Source organism: Mastigoproctus giganteus, chromosome 10 (genome assembly GCF_048544385.1).
Source record: "Mastigoproctus giganteus isolate SK-2022 chromosome 10, ASM4854438v1, whole genome shotgun sequence".
Lineage (NCBI taxonomy): Eukaryota > Metazoa > Arthropoda > Arachnida > Uropygi > Thelyphonidae > Mastigoproctus > Mastigoproctus giganteus.
Window position 1 is genome coordinate 48,855,881 of NC_143584.1, and position 21,946 is coordinate 48,877,826.

General features: G+C 35.6%; 1 protein-coding gene across 6 annotated transcripts in view; it reads left to right on the top strand.

Moving 5' to 3' along the window:
* The window catches only part of LOC150079026 (ELAV-like protein 4), a 193,203-nt gene that overhangs the window by 149,476 nt on the left and 21,781 nt on the right, over positions 1 to 21,946 (top strand). For 4 of the 6 annotated variants that reach the window (XM_090383936.1, XM_090383938.1, XM_090383939.1 and 1 more), the window contains one exon: positions 6,362 to 6,397. The exons of the other annotated variants lie outside the window; for them this stretch is intronic. In XM_090383936.1, the coding sequence (XP_090240062.1) occupies positions 6,362 to 6,397 (36 nt within the window). The remainder of the gene's footprint in view (positions 1 to 6,361; positions 6,398 to 21,946) is intronic. 6 annotated transcript variants of the gene reach the window in all.

The window sequence follows — 21,946 nt, forward strand, 5'->3', positions numbered from 1 at the left end:
ACTAATCTTTATAAAATTACCTCTACTTTCAATCAGTGAAGTTAAACTGAGGCTGTTTGAAAGTATAGTTAGTAAATCTTAACTTAACTGCAAACACTTATCATTTAAATATTTTTTTATTTCCATAGATTTCAGATACTTGTTCTGTTCTGGACAAATTCCTCGAAAAATTACAATGTTTCCTACTTCTACTAATTCAACAATCGCAAAATTGGCTCTTGCAAACCTTGTGCCAATCAGTTGTTTTTGGTATTTATTCTTACTTGAAACACTCTCAGCTCGGACTAATTACCATTTACCACCGTCTTCCGTGTCAATAGAATGGTTTTCTCACCTTTGGAGAGACCTGTTTCCAATATTGTGGGAGAGATGAATTCTTCAAGGCCTCTTTCAATCACAGTTGTATTTTGCTAATCTTTGGCGGAGAGTCTCCTTGACACTTATTACAGACAATACTACGCAGCGCCATATGGCCTTAGATGCTACTTGGCACTAAGTAAATCATAACTATTACCTACATCACTAATTTCCACGAGTTCAAGAAATTTTTGGTGTTAAACCATTTCAATCCGAATACTTTTTAATTTTTTTTTCCACAGCAAATTGATGTATTATTCATAAGTGTTCTCACGAGAGATTTCGTGCCAGTTTCGGATGCAGTGATAAATATATGGATGTATTAGGGAGGATAATCCTAAACAGTTCAGTTAGTGACTGATGGAATAAGTTGACTGTAGAAACTTCTTGTAATAGTTTCCAAGTTGGTTTGTATTACTAGACGGTAGACAGATTTCTTTTGAACACAGTTCCCCCCCCCCCCTAGCCGACCGGGCTAGCCGAGTGGGTAAAGTACCTGCCCGGCAACCGAAAGGTCGCGGGTTCGATTCTCGCCTCGGGCTTGGATCAAAGTACTACAAAAACCTTGGGAGGTGCAATATGGCCACAGAAGCCGATGCGCCAACAACTACCAAATCAAAAAAAAAAAAAAAAAAAAAGTTCCCCCCCCCCCCAATGCTTTCTATTACGGATTTTTTTTGTTCGCAATGAAGTTACAATGTCCGCAAAAAAAAAAAATCGTTTTTCCGAGATATAGTACAGTTTTCTATGAGTTTTCAGCTGCATATGCTAAAACCCTTTCTAGAATAATGAAATATTGCAAATGCAACGTTTTGATGTAGTGCACGAAAGGCTCCATCATGCGTCTTCAGTCAACTGTAAGAAATTAAGCCGAAATAGAACAAGAAATTTATTGTTTGTCTTTTTAATTAATATTAATTTCATTTACTACGGTAATCTTCTCACATTAACATCTGTGTATAACACAGTAAATAAGTTGAGTTGCTTCACGATATTTCTCTGTGTAAATTTGCTGAGTGCACTAGAATTTTGGGATATATGCTAGCATTTCCCAGTATCACATGTATTGTACCTTTTTTAATGATTCTTGCGATTCTAATATTGTACTTTTTAGTAATGTAGAATATCTGAAAGCAATTCCATTTGCCTGTTATTGCAGAGTTGAGCAAAGAAATAATTTATATTTTCTCAACTCGGTGAAATTTGTTAAGTGAATTTCGACGTTTGATTTAAATGGCTATTTTAAATAGTGTTAATGATATTTTCCGTCTGTTGCATGATTGATTTATGCCGTGGTTCCGAAATTTTATGTTAGGTAAATAATAGTTTTGGAATGAAGTATAAAAATTTTTTTTTTTCACGATCTGCTAGTACGTCTCTACTAAAACAGACATAAATCAAAAGGAACCCAATTTGCTGTTACGGTTCTATGTCTGAGTTTCCAAAACCCGAAACTGATTTTACATGCAGTAGGCTGGCAAGTTCACAAATATTGGAAGCCGAAGCCTAATCCAATCGATTTTTTTTTAAATTCCTGTGCGCTATAATTATATAATTAAATGGGCGAACCTTCAGTAATATTTATTATGAGATTTACTTATAATTTGAGAATGGTATTGAAATTATAAGAAAATGAAATCGGCCTTCTGCAACTAGAACGTTGATTGTACTTTTGATTAAAGCACAAAACATGCAATTTAAATTCAGAGTCATCAACACAGTTTCATTTGAAACTGTATTTCAATTTTTTCTCAATGTACAGAGCATTGTGATTTCAGTTGGCCTCTTTCGACAACATGAACAAGTCAGATTAGTTTACCTACCGATTTCACTGTTTTCTTGAGCTAGTCTTGCACATAGGCAATAACCTTGTCACGTTTCACATTCGGATTTTCTTCTTTCTCATCTAAAAAAGACAGTCAAATTTACTAAATAAATAATTTGTAGAACTGTTGTTAGACCTACAGTAAATTTTGTTACTCGTCTTAGCCGTTTGGGAAGGTGCGGGTTCGAGTCTCATTTTAGACCGGATGAATTTGACTGCCTTACACTTGGGTTTGACTTGGTCAGCCTCACGTGCGAATGAGATATTCCCCGCGAGCTAAGAGTACATATTTGGGAGTTGGGCTGCTCAAGCAGGCAAGTTACCAATGAATACACGCGGCTGTATTCACACACACACACACACACACACACACACACACACGTACGTTGGGAAGAAGGCAGTGGGGAATCTTTGCATGTGAACTTTACAAATCCCACGACTAAGAACGTGCCATCGGGCAGCCGCCTCATCATCATCATCACCAAAAATCTGCAAAGATTGCCAAGTAAAACAAATGTTTATTTTTGCTTTTTATTTATATTCTCTATTTTATTTATATTATAGATGATTTATGTCATTTATATTTACATATGACTTATGGATTTTATTATATTTGACTTGTTGATTTTTCATTTTTATTTATATATACTATTTGTTGATTTTATTTTACATTTGACTTTTTGATTTATCTTATATACCTTATTTTTGTATGGTGATATGGACATTGAATAAGTGATGTGAGCATTGAATATTACTGCACCATACTGTAATCTAATACATCCCAAACAGAATAAGGTCTTGCACACAGAATGACAAGTATCAAGTGTGTGTGTGTGCGCGCGCGCACACACACACTTGATACTTGTCATTCTGTGTGCAAGACCTTATTCACACACACACACACAAATTGCTTCTCTTTGTAGCGATTGGTACGTAACGCCTACATATTTTATCAGGTTGAAACTGGAAACTTCTCAAATTAGAGTGCAACTTCGGGAAGTTAACTGATTTCGAAGGCCCAAAAAGATTAATGGGAACCCATTAATCAGTTCAGTTGTTTTAAGGCAACTGAAACAGAAGTACCGAATACAGCAATATTTTTTTTTTTTCAACATTACTCGATAGCTCAGGAGTAACGTCTGATGATCATTATTTTTACTGTGGGTCCAAATACTAATTGTGAATGTGCAGTGTTTTCCTTTAATTTTGGTAAGAAAAAAAATTAAGTGAATTTACACTTAATATATACACTTTTAATGTATTTATATAAATTACAACTTTGTACTTATCAAAATTAGTTACATAATGAACTTAACATTTATCGGGATCAGATAAGAAAGGGAAGCAGAGCAGATAATGTTACGATGAAAAGCAGAGCAGATAATGTTACGATGAAAAGCAGAGCAGATAATGTTACGATGAAAAGCAGAGGTAGCTGTACTAAAAACGTATGTAATAATGAAGTAGTTCCAGAAGTTAGGTCACTATGCCAGGTGTAAATTAGCTCTATTCCTTTCCCCTCCACAGTATTTTCCACGCCATGTGATGATGTTTATATGTTATAGATTGAATTTAACGAATATAGTCCTACAAAGTGAATATTACTTTTGTTCAGTAGAATTTACTCATTACTGCGTATTCCAGTGTTTCTCAATCTTTTTACTCTCGTGGCACATTTTCCAAAGAAGAAAAATTTCGCGGCACACCTACGTAGTCATAGAAGAAGAAATTTCTAAATTTCGCGGCACACTTGGAAAATTTTGCGGCACACCCTTTGAGAAACACTGGCGTATTCTATTCCCGATAATCCACTGCAGTACTGATACGCAGAAGTGAATTTATGAAATAAATTCTCCTTCGCAGTTAGTCCGCCTGCGTGGTTTCTGGCTGACTATTTTTATGAATACTGTTTTGAAATATTGAAATTTTATTGTTTTATGATTTAATAGTAAGAAATTAAGGTCGATCATTGCAACTGTTTTTAGAAAAGATTGACGGTCTAATTTCTGTGCCTGCTAAATATTCGTGTAAATTTGATAAATTAGTGTGCCAAGATTTAATTAGCCTCGATTGTGTCGACACATGATTGTCGATTTTTATGTAGTATAAAATTATTTAATAAAAATGAATTAGCATCCTACTATAGTAGGATGTTAATTCATTCTGCTATAATAAAATGACATTATGGTAAATATTATGAAATAAATTTCTGATAAAGATAACTCGCCTCTCCTAAATGGTAATTATTATGCAAATGTTTCTCATCTCCGCAAATTCCAGTTCATTCATCGTGTATAAAAAATTGCATAAATTACGTGTTACTGTAATTATTTGTTTAAAAGTGCTTGAAATAGATCTACAAATCTGCTTCCATGGCCTTCATATCATTATAGAACAATATTTTACTGTTAACCGATAATTTCAATGTATATTATTACTTTTTTTTTATATCGGATGTTTCAGACCTATGTGAAAAAAATTCTGGGGCGTACTTCGGTGTTCAGAATGAGAGTGGTTACGGAGCTATGGTTGTTTGGATTTAAAATGGCTTTGGAATAGTTTTGAATGATAACACAAAAATGAATAAGAGTAATCAAATATGTACCTAGTATGGATGAACACTAGGCACTTGTCTGCTTATTAATCGGCCGGAATCGGACACATGATTATTACTTTCTTATTTTGGATGGACCCTGGAATTTTTTGCACATTCTTTTGAAACTCCTTATATTAAATCTGTTTAACCATACATGTTCAACCAGCTACCCGTTTTTATCTTATTTTGTCCGAAGAAATTTTGCAGTTCACACAGAAGCAACAAACCAACTTTTAAATTCAATTGTGTCAATTACAACAGTTCACCGCTGTTCAAGTTAAAACAAATTCAAAAGTAAGCTTATTCTTGCCCCTTCCGTCCCTTTGAAAGTTATCTTAGATTTTTGAATTTGAATGAAAATTTTTGAAAAAAATTGAAGTTTCCAAACAGGTGAGAATATTTAATAATTTATTTCTGAGGCGTTTTGTACAACTCGCAGAAAGTGTCTATAAAGGGTTTTGAGACTGAGTTCTATTTTTATTCATATGTAAATAATTTCTTTTGTAAATTGCTCTTATTGACCGTCGTTTATACTTGGCCAAATACCATCTAATCGCTAGTCAGCTTAAAAATTTAATAAAATAAATGTAATAACATCCTGAAATAATCTACGATTCTTGCAGTTTTTGATTCATTCATTTTAATGGTTTTATCTTTATTCTAGCTTCATTCTTCTCCATTCTAGCAGGTTACCTACTAGCTAGTACCCATAATTCAAAGTAACCCATCTTTATTATGGCTGTCATTCAGTCTTATAGCTAGTTTAACTTTTAAATATGAATTTCATATATACATTTAATTTATCTGTATCAATGTGTCACAATTACAATAGTTCACCGCTGTTCAACTGGCCAACTTAAACATAAATTCAAAGTCCTAAAAAAAGATTTTCTGTGCAATAAAGCATGACAAGCTTCTCCCTTAGACCTATACGCATGTTTTTTCCTCTTTGAAATTCAAATCGTTATTGATAATTGTTTCTCGATCGCGTCTAAGCAAGTAATGGCGCGATCCTCATTGAACTTGAGGAACAACCAAATTTCCATAAAAAGACATCCGATGGGCTCTCCTTTCTATAGAAAGGAAATACAGAACGAGAGAAATTGGTCTCGCGTTTTTAGCAAGCAAGCTGAAAACGTTGTAACTTGAGAAAACTATAGGAATTATAGTTACAGGTTAATGCTACATTAATTTTCAAACGACTGTGTATTTCAGTGTTCAGATTTTCGCTAACATTAAATCACCTACTTTTGCCTTTCTTACATTCTCCAGTTTCCTTGTATTACTTGGTGATTTTCGAAGCAAAAATCAGTTTTAGAATTTTTCTACAGCTTTTACACATTTAATCCAGGGAATTTATTCGCATATCGGAATAAGCACATTTTAAATTTCTGTTCAATTTGTGCTAAAATACTTCCTTAGTTTTTCATATATTACTATTTTCTTTGCTGCTGCTTTAATGTTCTTAATATGTAGTTCAAAACTTATTTAACGTGATCTCGAAAAGTGAATTTCTGTGAATTAAGAAAAATTTAATTTTTTAACATTTTAATAATTTTGAAATCTCGTTGTTTAATTACTAGCCAAAAGCCCATTGAAAAATCAAGGGGAATTAGAGGGTAATCTTTATTCTTTCTATTTATTGATTATATATGTTTTATTCTGTTTTTATTTGATTGTGTAGTTTTTATTCCCTATTTATTACAATTTTATTTATATGTTTTCATATTTATATGTATTGTGTATAATAATGTAGGCCTAAGTATGCATATATACATGTTACATACGAATTTCCTTGTCCGTCACAATGCCAGTCTACGAATGAAAGAAAAACATGAATTTAATGCTGTGCACTCGGAAAGTTCTTTGTTTTGTAAACAAAGAGCAGTTTCCGAAGGCGATTGTTTCAGTTACTGGGGAAAAATTTGTTCTATGGGAGCACTTTATTCCAGAGCTTTCCAAACAGTGTTGCCAAACTTATCATAGTCAGCATTGATTTCACTTTCAAATAAATGCTAATTTTTAATGCATTGTTCAATAACTATTTTAATGAATAACATCAATATATGCACTTAAAGGAATATTGATGTAATTTATTAAAATAGTTATTGGTCAGTACATTAAAATTAGCATAATTTCTTCACGTTCTTTCTCTTTGAAAACCAGTGTAACTCTGCTTAGCCAGTTTTAGATGATCTTGGTTAAGCTTGTGCTTAATACTGCACATCTTTCTATTTTACTCTTATCTATATTATTTTGACTCGGATAAAAAAAAGCTGCATACCACTGCATTTACTATCGACTTGAAGATGAAGACAAGGGCGAGGTGTCGAATTATTTTTGTCACTTAGTGTGTCATACAACAAAAACAAGAAACATTCCTTTATGTAGTAGAATACCGATAATAGGCGTATGTGGGACTGCTCCATTACCAGATATTCCGGATTAATTGAAGTTTATCTAAGAAAATAAATTAATGTAATCCAAAGATTGTAGTATGTTAGCTTATTTTTTTTATATTTCTAAAATAAAAGTATAAAATAGCTTTTTTATATATATATATATATATATATTAAAAATAGTTGGAAACGGAATATTTCATAATAAAAATAAAAACGGTACAGCATACATCTGAGCCAGCAAAAAGCATATTCCTTTACATGATGCTTGAAATATAACCATACAAATAAATTAGAATAAGAATTAAAATAAAATAATGCCAACAGTATGGCAAGATAAGAGCGAAAAAAGCCGAAATTAAACCTAAATTAAATCAAACCAAGCAGGGAGGGAAGAGAGGGGTAACAAGAGTAAAAATATTGCAGCAGAAACTCTAAAATAATTTAGAAAATCTAAATGTATGAATAATAATTCATTGAATTTTAAAAGCCAATTAAATAGAAATTTAACGGTGCCCCCTCTGACGGGCACCAGATCCAAATTTATGTGAAATATCAACAGAGATGTAAACCACTACAATAAAACAAAAATAAACCAAAAAATACTGACCATTACGCCCCATCTCGGTAGAGGACCACAAGGCCAATATTGGTCAGGGAATCGCTGCATTTCGAACGCTAGACAAATCGCCGCAAAGGAGAATCGATCGAAAGATCAGTCCGCCACCCGATCCCCCCAGATCGAACCAACAATGCAGGGGAATTGAACAGCGGCGATCCTGATGCAGCTAAAATTAAAAATAGAACAGATACGAGCACTCCAGTGCAAAGCCACACTGTGTATGTGTGTATATATATGTACACACACACACACACACACGTTAAACCTTCGATTTAACGGACTGATAGGGGAGAAGGGGTGTCTTAACGTAAAAAAAAAAACTTTAATACAGTACTGTACAATATAAAATTATTTGCAATTTGGCCTTTGATTTACTGATATCAGATAGGTTTTTTTTTTTTTTTTTTAACGCCGTAAACTTCAAACACGTGCTACCGAGACGCCTTGTTCTAATTTCTCAATTAGCTCTAATTTCTATGCCACATTTAAGTTCACACGCTTTCTTTTAACTCCTATCACTTGATGCCATTTTAAATTGTAAGGATTGCAAAATTGTTTAATAAATAAAGTCACAATTCAGAAATCACAAACTCTGTATACAACCTGACCGCACGATAGCTTGAGGTAGACTTGAGACCGAAACAAAGCGAGTCGGTAGACTTGCAGTTTAGTCCCGAGTCACGTTCAGCTCGCAAGTCACCGCCTGCTCTTATCTGTAATCTGGGAAAACAGCTATTTGAACACGTTTTCAGAAAGAATAAAAAAACAATTTCCTGAATTTGATTATAAAAATAGGTAATTATCAAAACAATAATGGAAATAGGTAATTATTATTAATTTTTAATTTATAATAACACTGAAGTTTTGTATAACCTAAAAAAAATATGGTCAAGATTAATATGTACATTACTGTATTATTTGTCCGGTCCGTTAAATCGAGCGTTTACTGTATAGCCAAAATATAAATCGCTATTTATAAATAGAAAAATATATTTCTGGAGTTACCTATTTGATGTAATAAAAATACGAAATATAAAAGACAGTGGATAATGCGATTACATTCAATGTAAAAATTAGCTAAAAATAAGTAGATTTTTTTCTTTAATGTCATACATAGTAGAAGAATTAATACTAAACTCAAGTATGTTAGCACTCTTATGGCAATTGCGTACTTTCGATCGCTTCTAAAACTTAAGTTTTGTCTTTAGTGATTAAGTTTATTCTTATAGCCTAAACATAAATTATGAAACACCAACGAAAAGAAGCAACACAAACCTACACACGAGGTGATAAATTACAGGTTACAGGATTATTTGTCTAGTTATACACCCATACATATGAACACCGCTCCATAATACATGCAGTGTATTTCCGTCACGAACGAGTAGTATTTGAATAATTTTTGCTGGTCAAATAAAAACTTCAAAAAGTATCGATGATTTATGAAGCGATCGGAAACTGTAATTGTAAAATTTCTTCCCGATCGCCAATTACACAGCCTGCAAATGTTTTTTTTTTATCGTAAATATTTTGTGTAGCGATTCCGAAAATGTTATCCAATTGTTTCCACAGATTTTTCATATACGTTACTTATATGAAAACCGATTTCAATAACTTGCTTATTTACATAAGCAAGTTATTCAAATCGGTTTCATTTCATTGTGCTTTAAATGTTGAAAACCAATCGATCTAGATTTTTCTAGAACTATTGTGATGCATATACGTGTTCCCGATTATCCTCGACGCCCATTGCTAATTAGAACCGTTTGTTGTGGATGCGTTGCATGAATTCAGGACCGGCATTGACCGAGAAGCTTTCCATCAGTTCTCAGATGTTTCGAATCATTCTAAAATTCACAGAAAAACTACAGCGCATTTACATGATTTACAGGCTGCATGAATATGTAATTTCTCTATGGTACTTGTTTTTGCATGCACGATAACATTTTTTCCCCCCTTTTTAGTTTTCTTCATTCGTGACTGACAACAAGGGATAGTGTAAATAGTCTTTATTTTCTGTTATATTCGTTGTAAGTCTTTTATAAATAAAAAAACAAAACATTTCAGAATGCCTTTGTGTGAAAATGTTGGAAGCAGTGGAATAACGATAAGAAAGTCCTAATATTAGGAATTCCAGTTACCTGGCGTGAGCTTGGAAATTATCGAAATGACTTTTTTTTTTTATTGTAAAAGGCTGTATGAGACTAAATTTTCTATAAGACGTGTTGATCACGAAATTGATATACTTATTCCTACTGATCGTTGAATCTGATCCATCTGATCGCAACAGGAAAAATGGTATGTATTTTCAATATGAACTTTATAGTTAGCCCCAACTTTTGACATAAATTTGACTGACCGATTATTCCAAAGAATTCTTCAGATATTTTATTTGCTAACTTTGGACTAAGAACTTGTATCCCAGGAACACCGTTTTTGCTAACGCAAAGGTCGTGAGAACGTTCATCCTGTTTTTCGCAACGTGATTCGCTGATTTGTTGCAAAAGTACTCTGAATAAATATGTACGCTGAGAGCTGCAGTCTGAAGCAAGATAGTCTTTTGCTGCATTTAATTCTTTTCCCATTCCTTATTAGACTTAGGATGGATCATTTTCCCATCTCCTTGCTTTTCCTGTACTTTCTTTTAAAATACGTGCACTTCATTTTACAAATTAATATTTCCAAAACTAGAAATTTAATCACTAGAGGCGCAGTACGTGCACTTCATTTTACAAATTAATATTTCCAAAACTAGAAATTTAATCACTAGAGGCGCAGTGAATAATTTAGGAAAATAACACATTTTTACCGATCACTTTGACGATCAAATCTTTTTCCCACCATTATTTTCTAACAAGAAATCGGGACGAGGCATTACGTTCTCCTTATTTGCCTTCAAATTTTCCGATAAAATGTTCATACCTTCTGACGGTTTGCATCTCTAAAATCTGAAAGAGTCGAAGGGAAATGTCCGTAAAGAGTGTTTCAAGTATTCCAACTCAACCAAAACCTATTGTGCAGCCATGTATTTGGAAAACGGCGACTGATAATTTGCTCTTCCATGAAAGTTTCTCTTACGAGCTGTTTCATATATCATGACATGCTTATCAATATGGGGCATAGCACAAACCCCACTTGAAAGTTATGCATCCATGTAAACTACGTTAACTAATCTGTGGGATAAGTTTGGTCCTCAGTAGGCTAAGATATTCGTGTTGTGCTGTTAATTGTGCATGTTTCAAAATGCTCTTGATTAGTAATGGCTTCGAAGAAAATGGAAAGGTACCAATAATAATGTGTGCCATAAATCAACCACTTGCAACCTTTAATGGGTGGAGCGATTCCTCAACGTGCACCGTCAAGGTGAAAGTGCGCTCCATCCATCCATGGGATGTTAAATAACTATTCTGAATCCTGTGCAACCATGCAAATCATCCGTTGGGTGAAATCACTGAGGATTTGATAGCTTTTTTTCCCAGTCTATGTAGTTGTTTGACTTTATAGGGAAACAGGTAAAATCCTAGCTTTAAGGGGTTTGAGCCGTACTCCAGGAAATATCAGTCGTACGAGACATGTAGCAAGCATTAAGTAATCTCAACGAACTTTATCTGGTTTGTTGTTGTATCTCATCAATTCTTCGAATCATTTCTTGTGATGCTGACGGATGAGCATCTCTAGGCTTAAACAATTAGGTAGCCTTCTTTTAAGCGCCTTGTAATGCTTAATATGGTTCTTAAACAAGGGGGCCCTGAGACGTTTTTCGTATGCTCCAGGGGTTGCTACGACACTATTACCATCATTACAATAAAAGTTAATTAAAACTTTATCTTTAGGCCGCATTTTAAAATGAACACTCGACTTGGTTACTTAAATTAGTGGTACATCTTCAAGTTCACTATATTCACTATGCAGAATAAGAGACTAAAGAGCAAACATTCATTCTGTAATCACCGAATGAACGCAAAACTTAATTTGTTTATTTGAGTGAATAAATTGCTTGTCTTGTGTTAAATTTTCGAACTGACAATTTTCATTGTCTAAAGAAAAATTCGCATATTCTGATTGATTGCTATGCGAAAAGCCTATTGTTTGAGTTTTATTAACTTTTAAATGACAAAGGACTTCATAAAAAACAGTTATAAAGTGCAGCCATTATCAACCCACTGCAGGATGGAAGCCTCCTCAACAATTCATGCTGAGGGAAATAGACCATAATCTGCCACGCTGGTCCAGTGCGGGTTGGCAGATCGACCGTATTCAGCAGTCAGGGGCTTGAACCCCGGTCTACTCGAAGAGCGTGTGCTACTGCACTCCCGCTCCTGACCACTCGGCTAGACTTCATAACCATTTTGTAAATTGGTCATAGATTTCTTCCAAAAATCTACGTTATCATCACAGTGATAACGTACGCATTTGTTCCCATCGCTCATTCCGTTCACTTGAACGAAATGTACACAAATCTGGACCACCTTTTCAGTGGAGCCAGATATAAACAACACTGTTGGCAACTTTTGAGACTTGAATCCTTGGTACGTTGCTGTTTCAAATTCGGTTATACAGGTTTCTTTTTTACAATTGCAATAGTAGAGCTGGAAGTGAAGACTGGACAGAAGCAATAGTAGCCCCGCAGTCAGTCTAATACCAAGCAATTTAACAGCCAAAAGTTATATTCACTTCACGTAATTTTGAGAGAGATTTATAAAAAACATGGACAAAAACAGATTATTTCAAGTATCTGTGTAGTCAATTTCTTGTTTTTCAGAAGCAGAACTTAATTTCTTGTTTTTCAGAAGCAGAACTTAATTTCTTGTTTTTCAGAAGCAGAACTTAAAAGGCTGTGAAATTTCTACAGTTTGAAAGAACAGTGATGCTGTCGGTATATTTCTAGGAAATAATAAGGTCCTACAGTACCAACATACCAGAAACAGTGTGTTCAATAAATGCTAAGAGTTTGGTTATAATGCCATCTTAACTTTATTTTTACAGTCACATTTAAACTATTTCGGTGAACATCGTATCTGTTAGCGACGAAGAAGGGGAATAAGTTCAGTAGGTCTTAAGGAAATTGAGAGGAAGAATCGAGGAAACACTAGTTCGGAGAAGGAATCAGAGGAACCACTAGTATGGTGGTTATTTACTGTTGTATGTTCACTGGGAAGATCAGGATGCAATACACGAAAGGCAACCAAACGTTACATTCAGAGCAAAAGAATTGTGCTAATTTATTAGTATTAGTTTCGAATTAATATAAAGCAAATATTGCCATAATTCTAAAATATCTGTATTACATTTCTGCACTCACTGGAAAGGTAAAGCAAGGTATTTTTTTTTATTGCTGCGAGCAGCACATCATAGCAGTAAGAAAAATATTAACGTGTTGTATTCTTTATTTGATATTTTGTATTAAATATTAATATCGTAATAGTGTTGTTTCTAATATATTTTCATGGATTAAGAAACAAACACCCTGTGGCTAGCTTTGGAGACTTTCTGCAATTGCAAAACCGGCGTATCGAAATAAATTGATGAAGAATATATACCAACTTTGTAAGCTAGAGGAAGATTCCTGTTGCACAATACAGCTGGCTCACCCAGATAGATGAATTCCTGGATTTTCTTGGCCAAAATCCGAGTTTCGAAGCCAGTGCAGATGGGATTTTTAATGTATTCTTAATATCCGTAGATGTGTTGCCATGAAATGAATAACCTGTGCTTTACGTTTATAAAAGTACCTTGCCTTTTAGGTAACTACCGGAATGACTTTAAGAAAATTTAGTCTGAAAGCACACCGCTTAAAAGATATTTTTATATACCCAACCAGCAGTAAGCCATAGTTTTTAGACAATTCATGAATTCACCATGAGTTATCTCTACTCATACTGATACAAATAAGCAACACTTTCCGTCGTAAGAAATACCCTGAATTGCAACTTCATTAAGTACATCTACTGTTTTCATGAAATAGCACCCTCCTTCGCGAACAACAATACGTGTTCTTACAATTCAAAATAGAGATGCAGCTGTATGCGTCCAATTCACTGCAAGAATAGGCAAGATGAAAGATTGAAGCGACTTAACGTGGAATGGTAGTCGGCGGCGGTATAAGTATCAACGGAAACCGTAATCCTGTTGTGGTTTACACAAGACCATAATCTTAACTTTACCTAACCATAACCTGAAGCTATCTGATGGATATTGTCAAAAAACTACCTCTGAAAGCTGTAGTCGGTCCTGACCGATTTCCTCTGTTTCTATTAAAAATCTGTAGTACATATATTATAGACCCCCTGGTTACATATCTTCGATAAAATCATTGAAAGTGGAAAGATCCCAAAGATCTGGAACACGTATTTTGTCCGTCCAGTCCCTAAATGCAGAGACCGCAAGCGGCCACAAGATTTCAGACCTATTGCCACCAGCTGTGGGTTCCTTAAGATATTTAAAAAAGCAATTCAGCCCATTGTAGACTGTTTCAGTCATCGGTTCTCGTACCTCCATACTGTGATTAAGGGGAGATCTACAAATAGTAACCTCATGGACACCCTTATCAGAATCCAAAAAGCCCTCAATGACAGGATACAGCTAGAAGTTATATATATTTTTTTATATTAAAGCGGCTTATGATAAAATAGATATAATATCTCTAGTCACCATTCTCCAGCATTATTTCAACGTTACAGGAAATATTCTCAGCATAATTAAATTAATCCTGGAGCATAAACATCTCATCTCACATCGTTGCTTCCGGACAACGTGCTCTACTAATAGGGGTATCCCACAAGGGGGAGTCCTATCATCAACCCTATTTGCCGCAGTTCTAGAGCTCTTCCTGGCATCCCAAACTGATTTCCAGTCATATGCTGATGACCTGAAATTTAACATTACATCCACTAACCAAAAGCAGGTTCTTGCCACTACTCTGCAGGCAAATAAAAAAAAAAATCCATCAACTTGAACAATTTATAGCTACGATTGGTTTACAGATTAACCAAGCAAAGACAGCTCAAATGTCATTCATCTGGAATAAGTCGCAAAATAATAACGTTACCATCAATGGATTATCTATTAAAAAAGTTAAAACACACAAGGATCTGGGGTTATATGGGATGAGGGTCTGACATTGCAGGCACATCTCCTGATCACGAAAACAAAAATGTATTCTGATATGTGGGCAATCCGCCAGGAACTAATGGGGATATATGATGCGGAATTGGTCAAGAAATACGTCCTTCGACGTCTCTACCCCATTCCTCTTTATGCAGCAACTATTTGGACATCGGCCCATACAACACACTTCAACAAGTTCCTCAGCCTAGAATACTGGCTCCTGAAGTGGCTCAACTAGTGGACTGGCAACCAGTACACTATTTCTAGGTCCCAACTCTACATAAACTCGAAGTCACACTATGGAAACAACGAATTGTGGCAGCTGACCTTTCACTGGCCAGACTAATTACAGGACCACTTGACGTCCGTGATATCAATGACCTAATAAAAACCCCGAATTGCCAGAAGAAGTCAAGTGGACACAAGGCTCCCGCTGAGTATCAGTTTCAGCAACCTCAAAGGCCTGAGACGCATGTTCCCAGGAAACACGGTTGATTTGATAAACAGTAAACCATTGACCGCGATAAAGTCTGCCAGCATCACACTTACAGATGCCAGAAACTAATGGATACATACATAAATCTACCGTTATGACTCTCAGGGACCCCACAAGAAGAAAAATACGGACTGCCTCAACTAAGGAAATACCTGCTTGTACCTATACTTCACGTTTTATCCAGCACTTATGATCAAATATTATCTTGCTTAGTTTGGGATACTACGGTATTCTACAATTTTCAGGTATGTAATTAAAGAATTCTGTAAAAACTGTTCCTTTCAGGTTAAGTACACGTGACTCCATGTAACCCCAGACACATGACCTTGCCTTAACCTCTGAATGTAATAATCACCCCCCCACCCCCACTAGCTTACTGCTTTCCGGGGGGGGGGGGCTCTAAAGCAGAGCGTCGGGTGTATGGAGATTGGTCAAGTAACCAAATGACATCCAGCTAACAGCGATCCTGTGGTCAGGAATTGTGTGTGTGTGGAGAAAGAGGCTGAGGCTGGAAAGACCTGTGCAGGGTAGCAGAAAGGCCACTGTTAATCGAATAATAAACCAGCACAAGAAAACGGCACCAGAGCGAACGCTCGTCGTAACTTGTCACGGTGGGGTATAGAAGCCGACCAATAAACAGGGTCACATTCTTGTAAAAAAAAACCATGAATTCAGGCCAACAGCGGAGGATTTCAAAGTGTTTCCTGGTCTGAAAACAGCATGAGTCCACGGATCCACCCTACCCGGTGTTAACAATATTGGCTGGTGTGGACTGTGTTAATGGTGTAAGGAGTTTTCATTGTGCACATTGGACTCCTTTGATAATCTGTGGCAACCAAATATTTATCCACTAATATTTACATTCGGGCGAGCTTGCCTCTTATTCGCCACCTGGGCTCCAGGCCATATGTGAATAATTCTCATTTGTGTTTTATCAACATAATCAAAAGTCACTGGTTAACAATTAGCAAAACATAAAACACAGAGATCTCAATGGTGTTAGCTGAAACATAAAAGAAACGAAAATAAAATACAAGAGATTGTAATGGGAGAGCGACCATTTAGTCTCGTAGCTGGGAAGAGCCATCACACCCCCTCATCACAAGTTACCGTCCCGACCACGAGAAGGGTTAATCACTGCTATCTAGCCTTAGCTCTCCATGTGAAAATACTTCTGATAAATTGACAAATTTTCAAATACTGTGTCCATGTGTTCACAAAGTCTTCATAAAGAGTGAACATCCCTCGCTCCAGCCAAGCTGGAATGTCCACATAATTCGGACAATAGAGAAATGATGTTGTAAATAAGGCTGTCTCCGGCTCTCCACAAAAGCAAAGGTTTAAAGACACTTAATCCAATTGGAACGGCCTGAACCTCAAGCTATCCGGTCAGAAGGCAACAGGCAGACAATGCAAATTGTAGCCAAGGCAAAAGCATCAGGCCAACAGTAAGAACGGAGGGCAAGAAAGCAAACAGTTGTCTTCCTTTCTCAGAATGTTGTTGCTGTAGTAGAGTTTTAGGAGTAATCGGCGACTAAGGCCATATTACTCCGTGTATATTGTCTGTAAATTGCGTGTGCCGATTTTCTCTTTGCTGGACGAAAAACCCGAGTTTCCCCAAAAAAAACCAAAAAAAAAAAACCCATACTACCTTCATGCGAGGACAGCCACTTTGTGTAAAAGGCCCATAAACTCCTCCCGTCATCGACGGGACTAACTCGGGGCTTTTCCACTCTGTGTGGGGAGGACGGCGATCCTACCAACTGTGTGCTACCCACGAGGGCTTCTCAGAATGAGTCGATTGGTCTTGCCAAATGGTAGCGAATTCATTGATGCGCTTCCCCGCTCAGATGACTCATTCAGGCCATCTGCCGCTCGCCCAACCGGGTATGTGACCGGACGCCCAAAATTTTTCTGAGAATTCCTTTCTTCAGCGCATACGTCAGGCACGACTTGATAATTCGTGGCACCCAAGTGTTGATCCACTGGTATTTACATTTGGACGATTATCTTTTGATAATCTCTAGCATCCAATTTTTGAGCCACTGTTTGTTTGTTTTTCTGTCGGGCGGTGCCAGTGTTTCCCACAAAGCCGCTAATCCACTAGAAAATTTTTCCGACCAATCACTTCCCTTCATGCCGACCGGGCTAGCCAGGTGGGTAAAGTGCCTGCCTGGCAATCCAAAGGTCGCGGGTTCGAATCCCGCCTCGGGCTTGGATCACAGTAAAATGCAAAAACTTTGGGAGGTGCATTATGACCACAGAAGCCGATACGCCAACAATAAACAAAAAAAACAAACATCCCTTCATGGCTGAAATGTATCATCTGTGAGAATTCTTCCAACAAGATAATGTGCTGTGTCACAAGGCTTCAATTGTACAGAATTGGTTCCAGGAACATGAATGATTTCAGACTACCGCAGTAGTCTCTCCATTCGCCATGTCTCGTTCCACCTCATCTCACTTGTGCCCAACAAATGAGATGAGGTGGAGAGAGATCTTCTGAGTATAAATCTGCAACGATCAAATTTTCAATAATTACGGGAAGCAATTGAGCCAACATGGAGCAGTATCTATGGAATTCGTTTAGCATCTGAGTCCAAACCACCACAAATTCAGGCTGTTCTAAGGGCTTAAGGGGACATAATTATTAATAGAAGGGTACTCATAATTATGAGGACACTCGGTGCATATTGCTATTTATTTGTAATGCATTCTGCAAAATATCCAGAGGATTGTCCCTGCATTGATGGGGAAGCAGGCACCCACTCAGGGTTATCGCTGACAACGTGATAGTTCCACATTACCGTGCATAAAGGATCTCAAAAGGTGAAACCAAGCAACTGAAGAAAGTTCGGAGCTACTTTTAAGTACCTTAGCGCTCTAATCTTATTTGTTTATGGACACGGTTACGTTATATTCAGTAGAGCAAACGTTCTGTTTTCAAGATAATAGTCAATTGTAAATTTAAATTTCTCCAGTGTTTAAATATGACGTTGACGGAACTCTTGTTTACCCTCCGAGGAGACTTGAATAATGGTAGGAGATGAGTAGTTGATTATTGCATGAGAAAACATTTATTGTAAATTACTATAGTAACTCCTCTCCTCTCCCCCAAAAAAGATTAAGCAGTTTACTGAAAAACTTTGTACTTGCTCTGTAGTCTTAAAACTTACATGTAGCCATTTTTATGACTATTTAAAGGTAAGAACTTTTGCATTTCTTGTTAAAATAAAATATTCCTGTATAAATATGCGTTTAATAATAATTATTAAAATGAAAGTCTAACTAGAGGGAAAATATTAAATTTCACGAGTTAAATTTTAATGAAAATCGCCATAAATGAAACTTTTTTCCCTTTTTATTTTATTAATTTATTATTTTACAATATAATCAAAGAACTGGGTGCTACTTAAGCACAAGTCATTACAAAACATTAAACTTATTTTATTAATTTAATTTTGCGTTGATGTTCCAAAATCCTGGATCATCATTGCACCAAATGTCTAATGCTGAGTTAAGACTACCCTGTTACCTTAAGCAACTGGAGTAATAAAGCCTGAGACTTTTGCTACATCAGCGAAAACAAAATAAATAAATAAAATAGCATTGAGGCGACTTGCGCATCGGACCTGATCATCTTAATAGTGCAGGTGGTTGTCATAAAAGAATGGGCAAAAAAACCAGACTAGCATGAAAATCTTTGAACTTCAAGAGTTTGCAAATGTTTATTCTGGGCAACAATTGGCATGGCATTCATCCTATTTCTAAGTTATTTTTCATTTGCGATAATTATAGCTTCTATTCCTGCAGTCATGGCGACTTCTGGTAAATTTTATTTTAAGTACCCCGTACCATTTGTTATTTTTTCTGTTTCACTGAGCACAGTGAAACAGAAAAAATAGCGCTGTTTGGACCATGGCGCCCCAGTTGCCAGAGCCGGCTCTGGAAACAGCTAGAGAGATTTTTAAGCTCGTAATATTCACTGCTTCCTCTTTCGAACTTCCAAAATTAAGCTTTTTTTTTTGACGTTGAACTTATAAATTTCTATTCCAATATTTTTAGATTTTCTTGACATAAAATTTAGTGCGAAAAGTTTGGGAGACCCTGTATTGAAGACTTTGGAGTCCGATGAGAACTGATCATATATACCTGGATGTTGAGTAGAAAATTGAGTTGAGTAGATTTTTTTTTTTTAAGTAGAAAATTAGCTGCCCAATGCAGCTCTCAAGAGTATAAGAAAATAAAACTTTCTCTGCAGATTACACGGTTATCATACTAGTATTTGAGATTGGCTCAGTTTGCAATGATTTTAAATTCAGCAATGAAATGGATTCTTATTCTCGCGCAAATGTTAATGAACGTTACTAACATTAAATCCTGTTTAAATAGTTGAAATTAATGATTATTTTGTATCTCAGGACTTTGCTTTTAGCAAGGCAACTGCTCATTTGAGAGCTTGGATTCTTTAGCATTATTAGCGGCATATGATGCAAGAAAGCAAGTTTATACAGCATCAGCCAAAAAAAAAAAAAAAACTTCCCATTTCATCCATTTGCTCCAAATGTTTGTCCAGTTCTTTCTTGAATCTAAGCTGCCAACTTCCACAACAACAGATGGAAGTTTGTTCCAGCAATCAACTAAAGACAAATTTCCGCACATCTATTCTGCAACTGTCTTTCCTCAATTAGAATCTGTGCCCCCCTCAAGTGCATAATATGAGCAAGAGGAAGAATCCCAATAGCATTGAGCTTGCTCAGACCATTCAAAGCCTTATACACCTCAGTCAGATCACCTCACAGGTACCTAGTCCCCAGATGATGCAATTTGCAGAACTTAAACATTTCTTGGTAAGAGAACCCCTTTTTAGGATCCGAGAAAATTCTTTAGGGAGAGATTCTGAGAAGATTCTTTTTAGAATCTGAGGGGAAAAAATTGCGCTTTGCACAGGTTAGACAGAAATATTGAATCATCTATTTATAAAGTGCTTTATTCGATTCAAAGGCTCTTACTAAAGCACAATGAATATGACCACTGCTTTTCTAGTCGTGTTGAAAAACCCATGGTTTGATTCCCGTCCGGATCGGGAGACTAACCTATATAACTTAGCCAGAGACCCAAAGTTTCAATGATTTTCTTCTGGAAAACGATTTTATTTAAACCTCAATCCATATGACTAGAGAATAACATGTAAGTCAAGCACAGAATACTGATGCCTAACAGTCATTTCTGCATAGCCGCTTAACTTTGAACGTCTGTGAACCAAATTAAATTGTATACACTACTTGCATAACTAAGATCGAATACAGACTACTGGACACTCATTTGTATGCTTAGTTTACAGTTACTGGTCGTAATCGCGTAATGCCAAAAGCGGTCTAAATGGAATGACTATAGGGTTTGTAGGTGCTGATTTACTTAACTTTTTGAGGATGAAGTGGTTAAATGGCTAGTCAGGAAGACCCCATATTCAGAAAAATGATATATATATTTTTTTACTTATGTTAATTTAATTCATTTTTATATCAATTTATCTTTTAAATTGTTATGCTCATTTGTTTAATGTTAGTTTTTGTATTTTAAACGATTTTTATGGTAGTTTACTCTACTTATTTATAGATTGTTTTCACACATTGTATTTAGGTATCCCTGTAATGTGAAGAATGAAACACTGCTCATTATCACTGCTTGATGAAGTTCATGTTAATTAACAATCCCAATAGTTTAGAAGTTAATGTAAAAGCCCAATAGTCCAAAGATCACGCTCCATGTTCGATCACAGTGCTAAATATAATTTTTGTTTGATATTCTACGTTTTTATTTTCGTACCTTTATATTAGTTAAATATTAAATTGCTGCAAAAACAAAACAATAGTGAACTATTTTAATTACTTTTAATGACAAAGTGCATATTTATTTACATTAAATGTAATGCCATTTTAAGTCGAAGCATAGTATACAATTAAAGTGAACACTTGGTACATAACATTTTCAATATACAGCATTAACACATGGCATTTATTTTTTAAATTTATTAAAATAAAGTTTAAGAATACTAGATGAAAGACCTTGCAACAGGTATCTGGTTTATGTGAGTTGTTAATGCCACGCGAAATAAAATATGCATACGAAACTGAATACACGCAGGTGACTACTATATAGTGCGCAATGATACAGCCTCTGCAAAACTATTGCAACATTTTTACAACAAAATATTTCAGAAATGTTATGAGAAGGAAACAAAATATTGAAACAAAGTTAAAAGGAAAATATAAGTACTGTAGTTTAAAAACTTGTACTACCGCTTCCACCTTTTGAACTGTTGGTCTTTCGCTTTAACAGTTAAAAGTTAACTCCTAGACCAGGGGGTCTCAACCAGGAGGGGGGAATTGGGATTACAGATTGACAGACTGAAACTGTTGTAATATTGATCTTTCTACAAACTACGATTCTGCAGATTGTACATAATCTACAGGACATCACACTTTATTGGATGCCACATTAAATTAAAATATTTCACTTTTTTTATCTGTGGAAATATTCC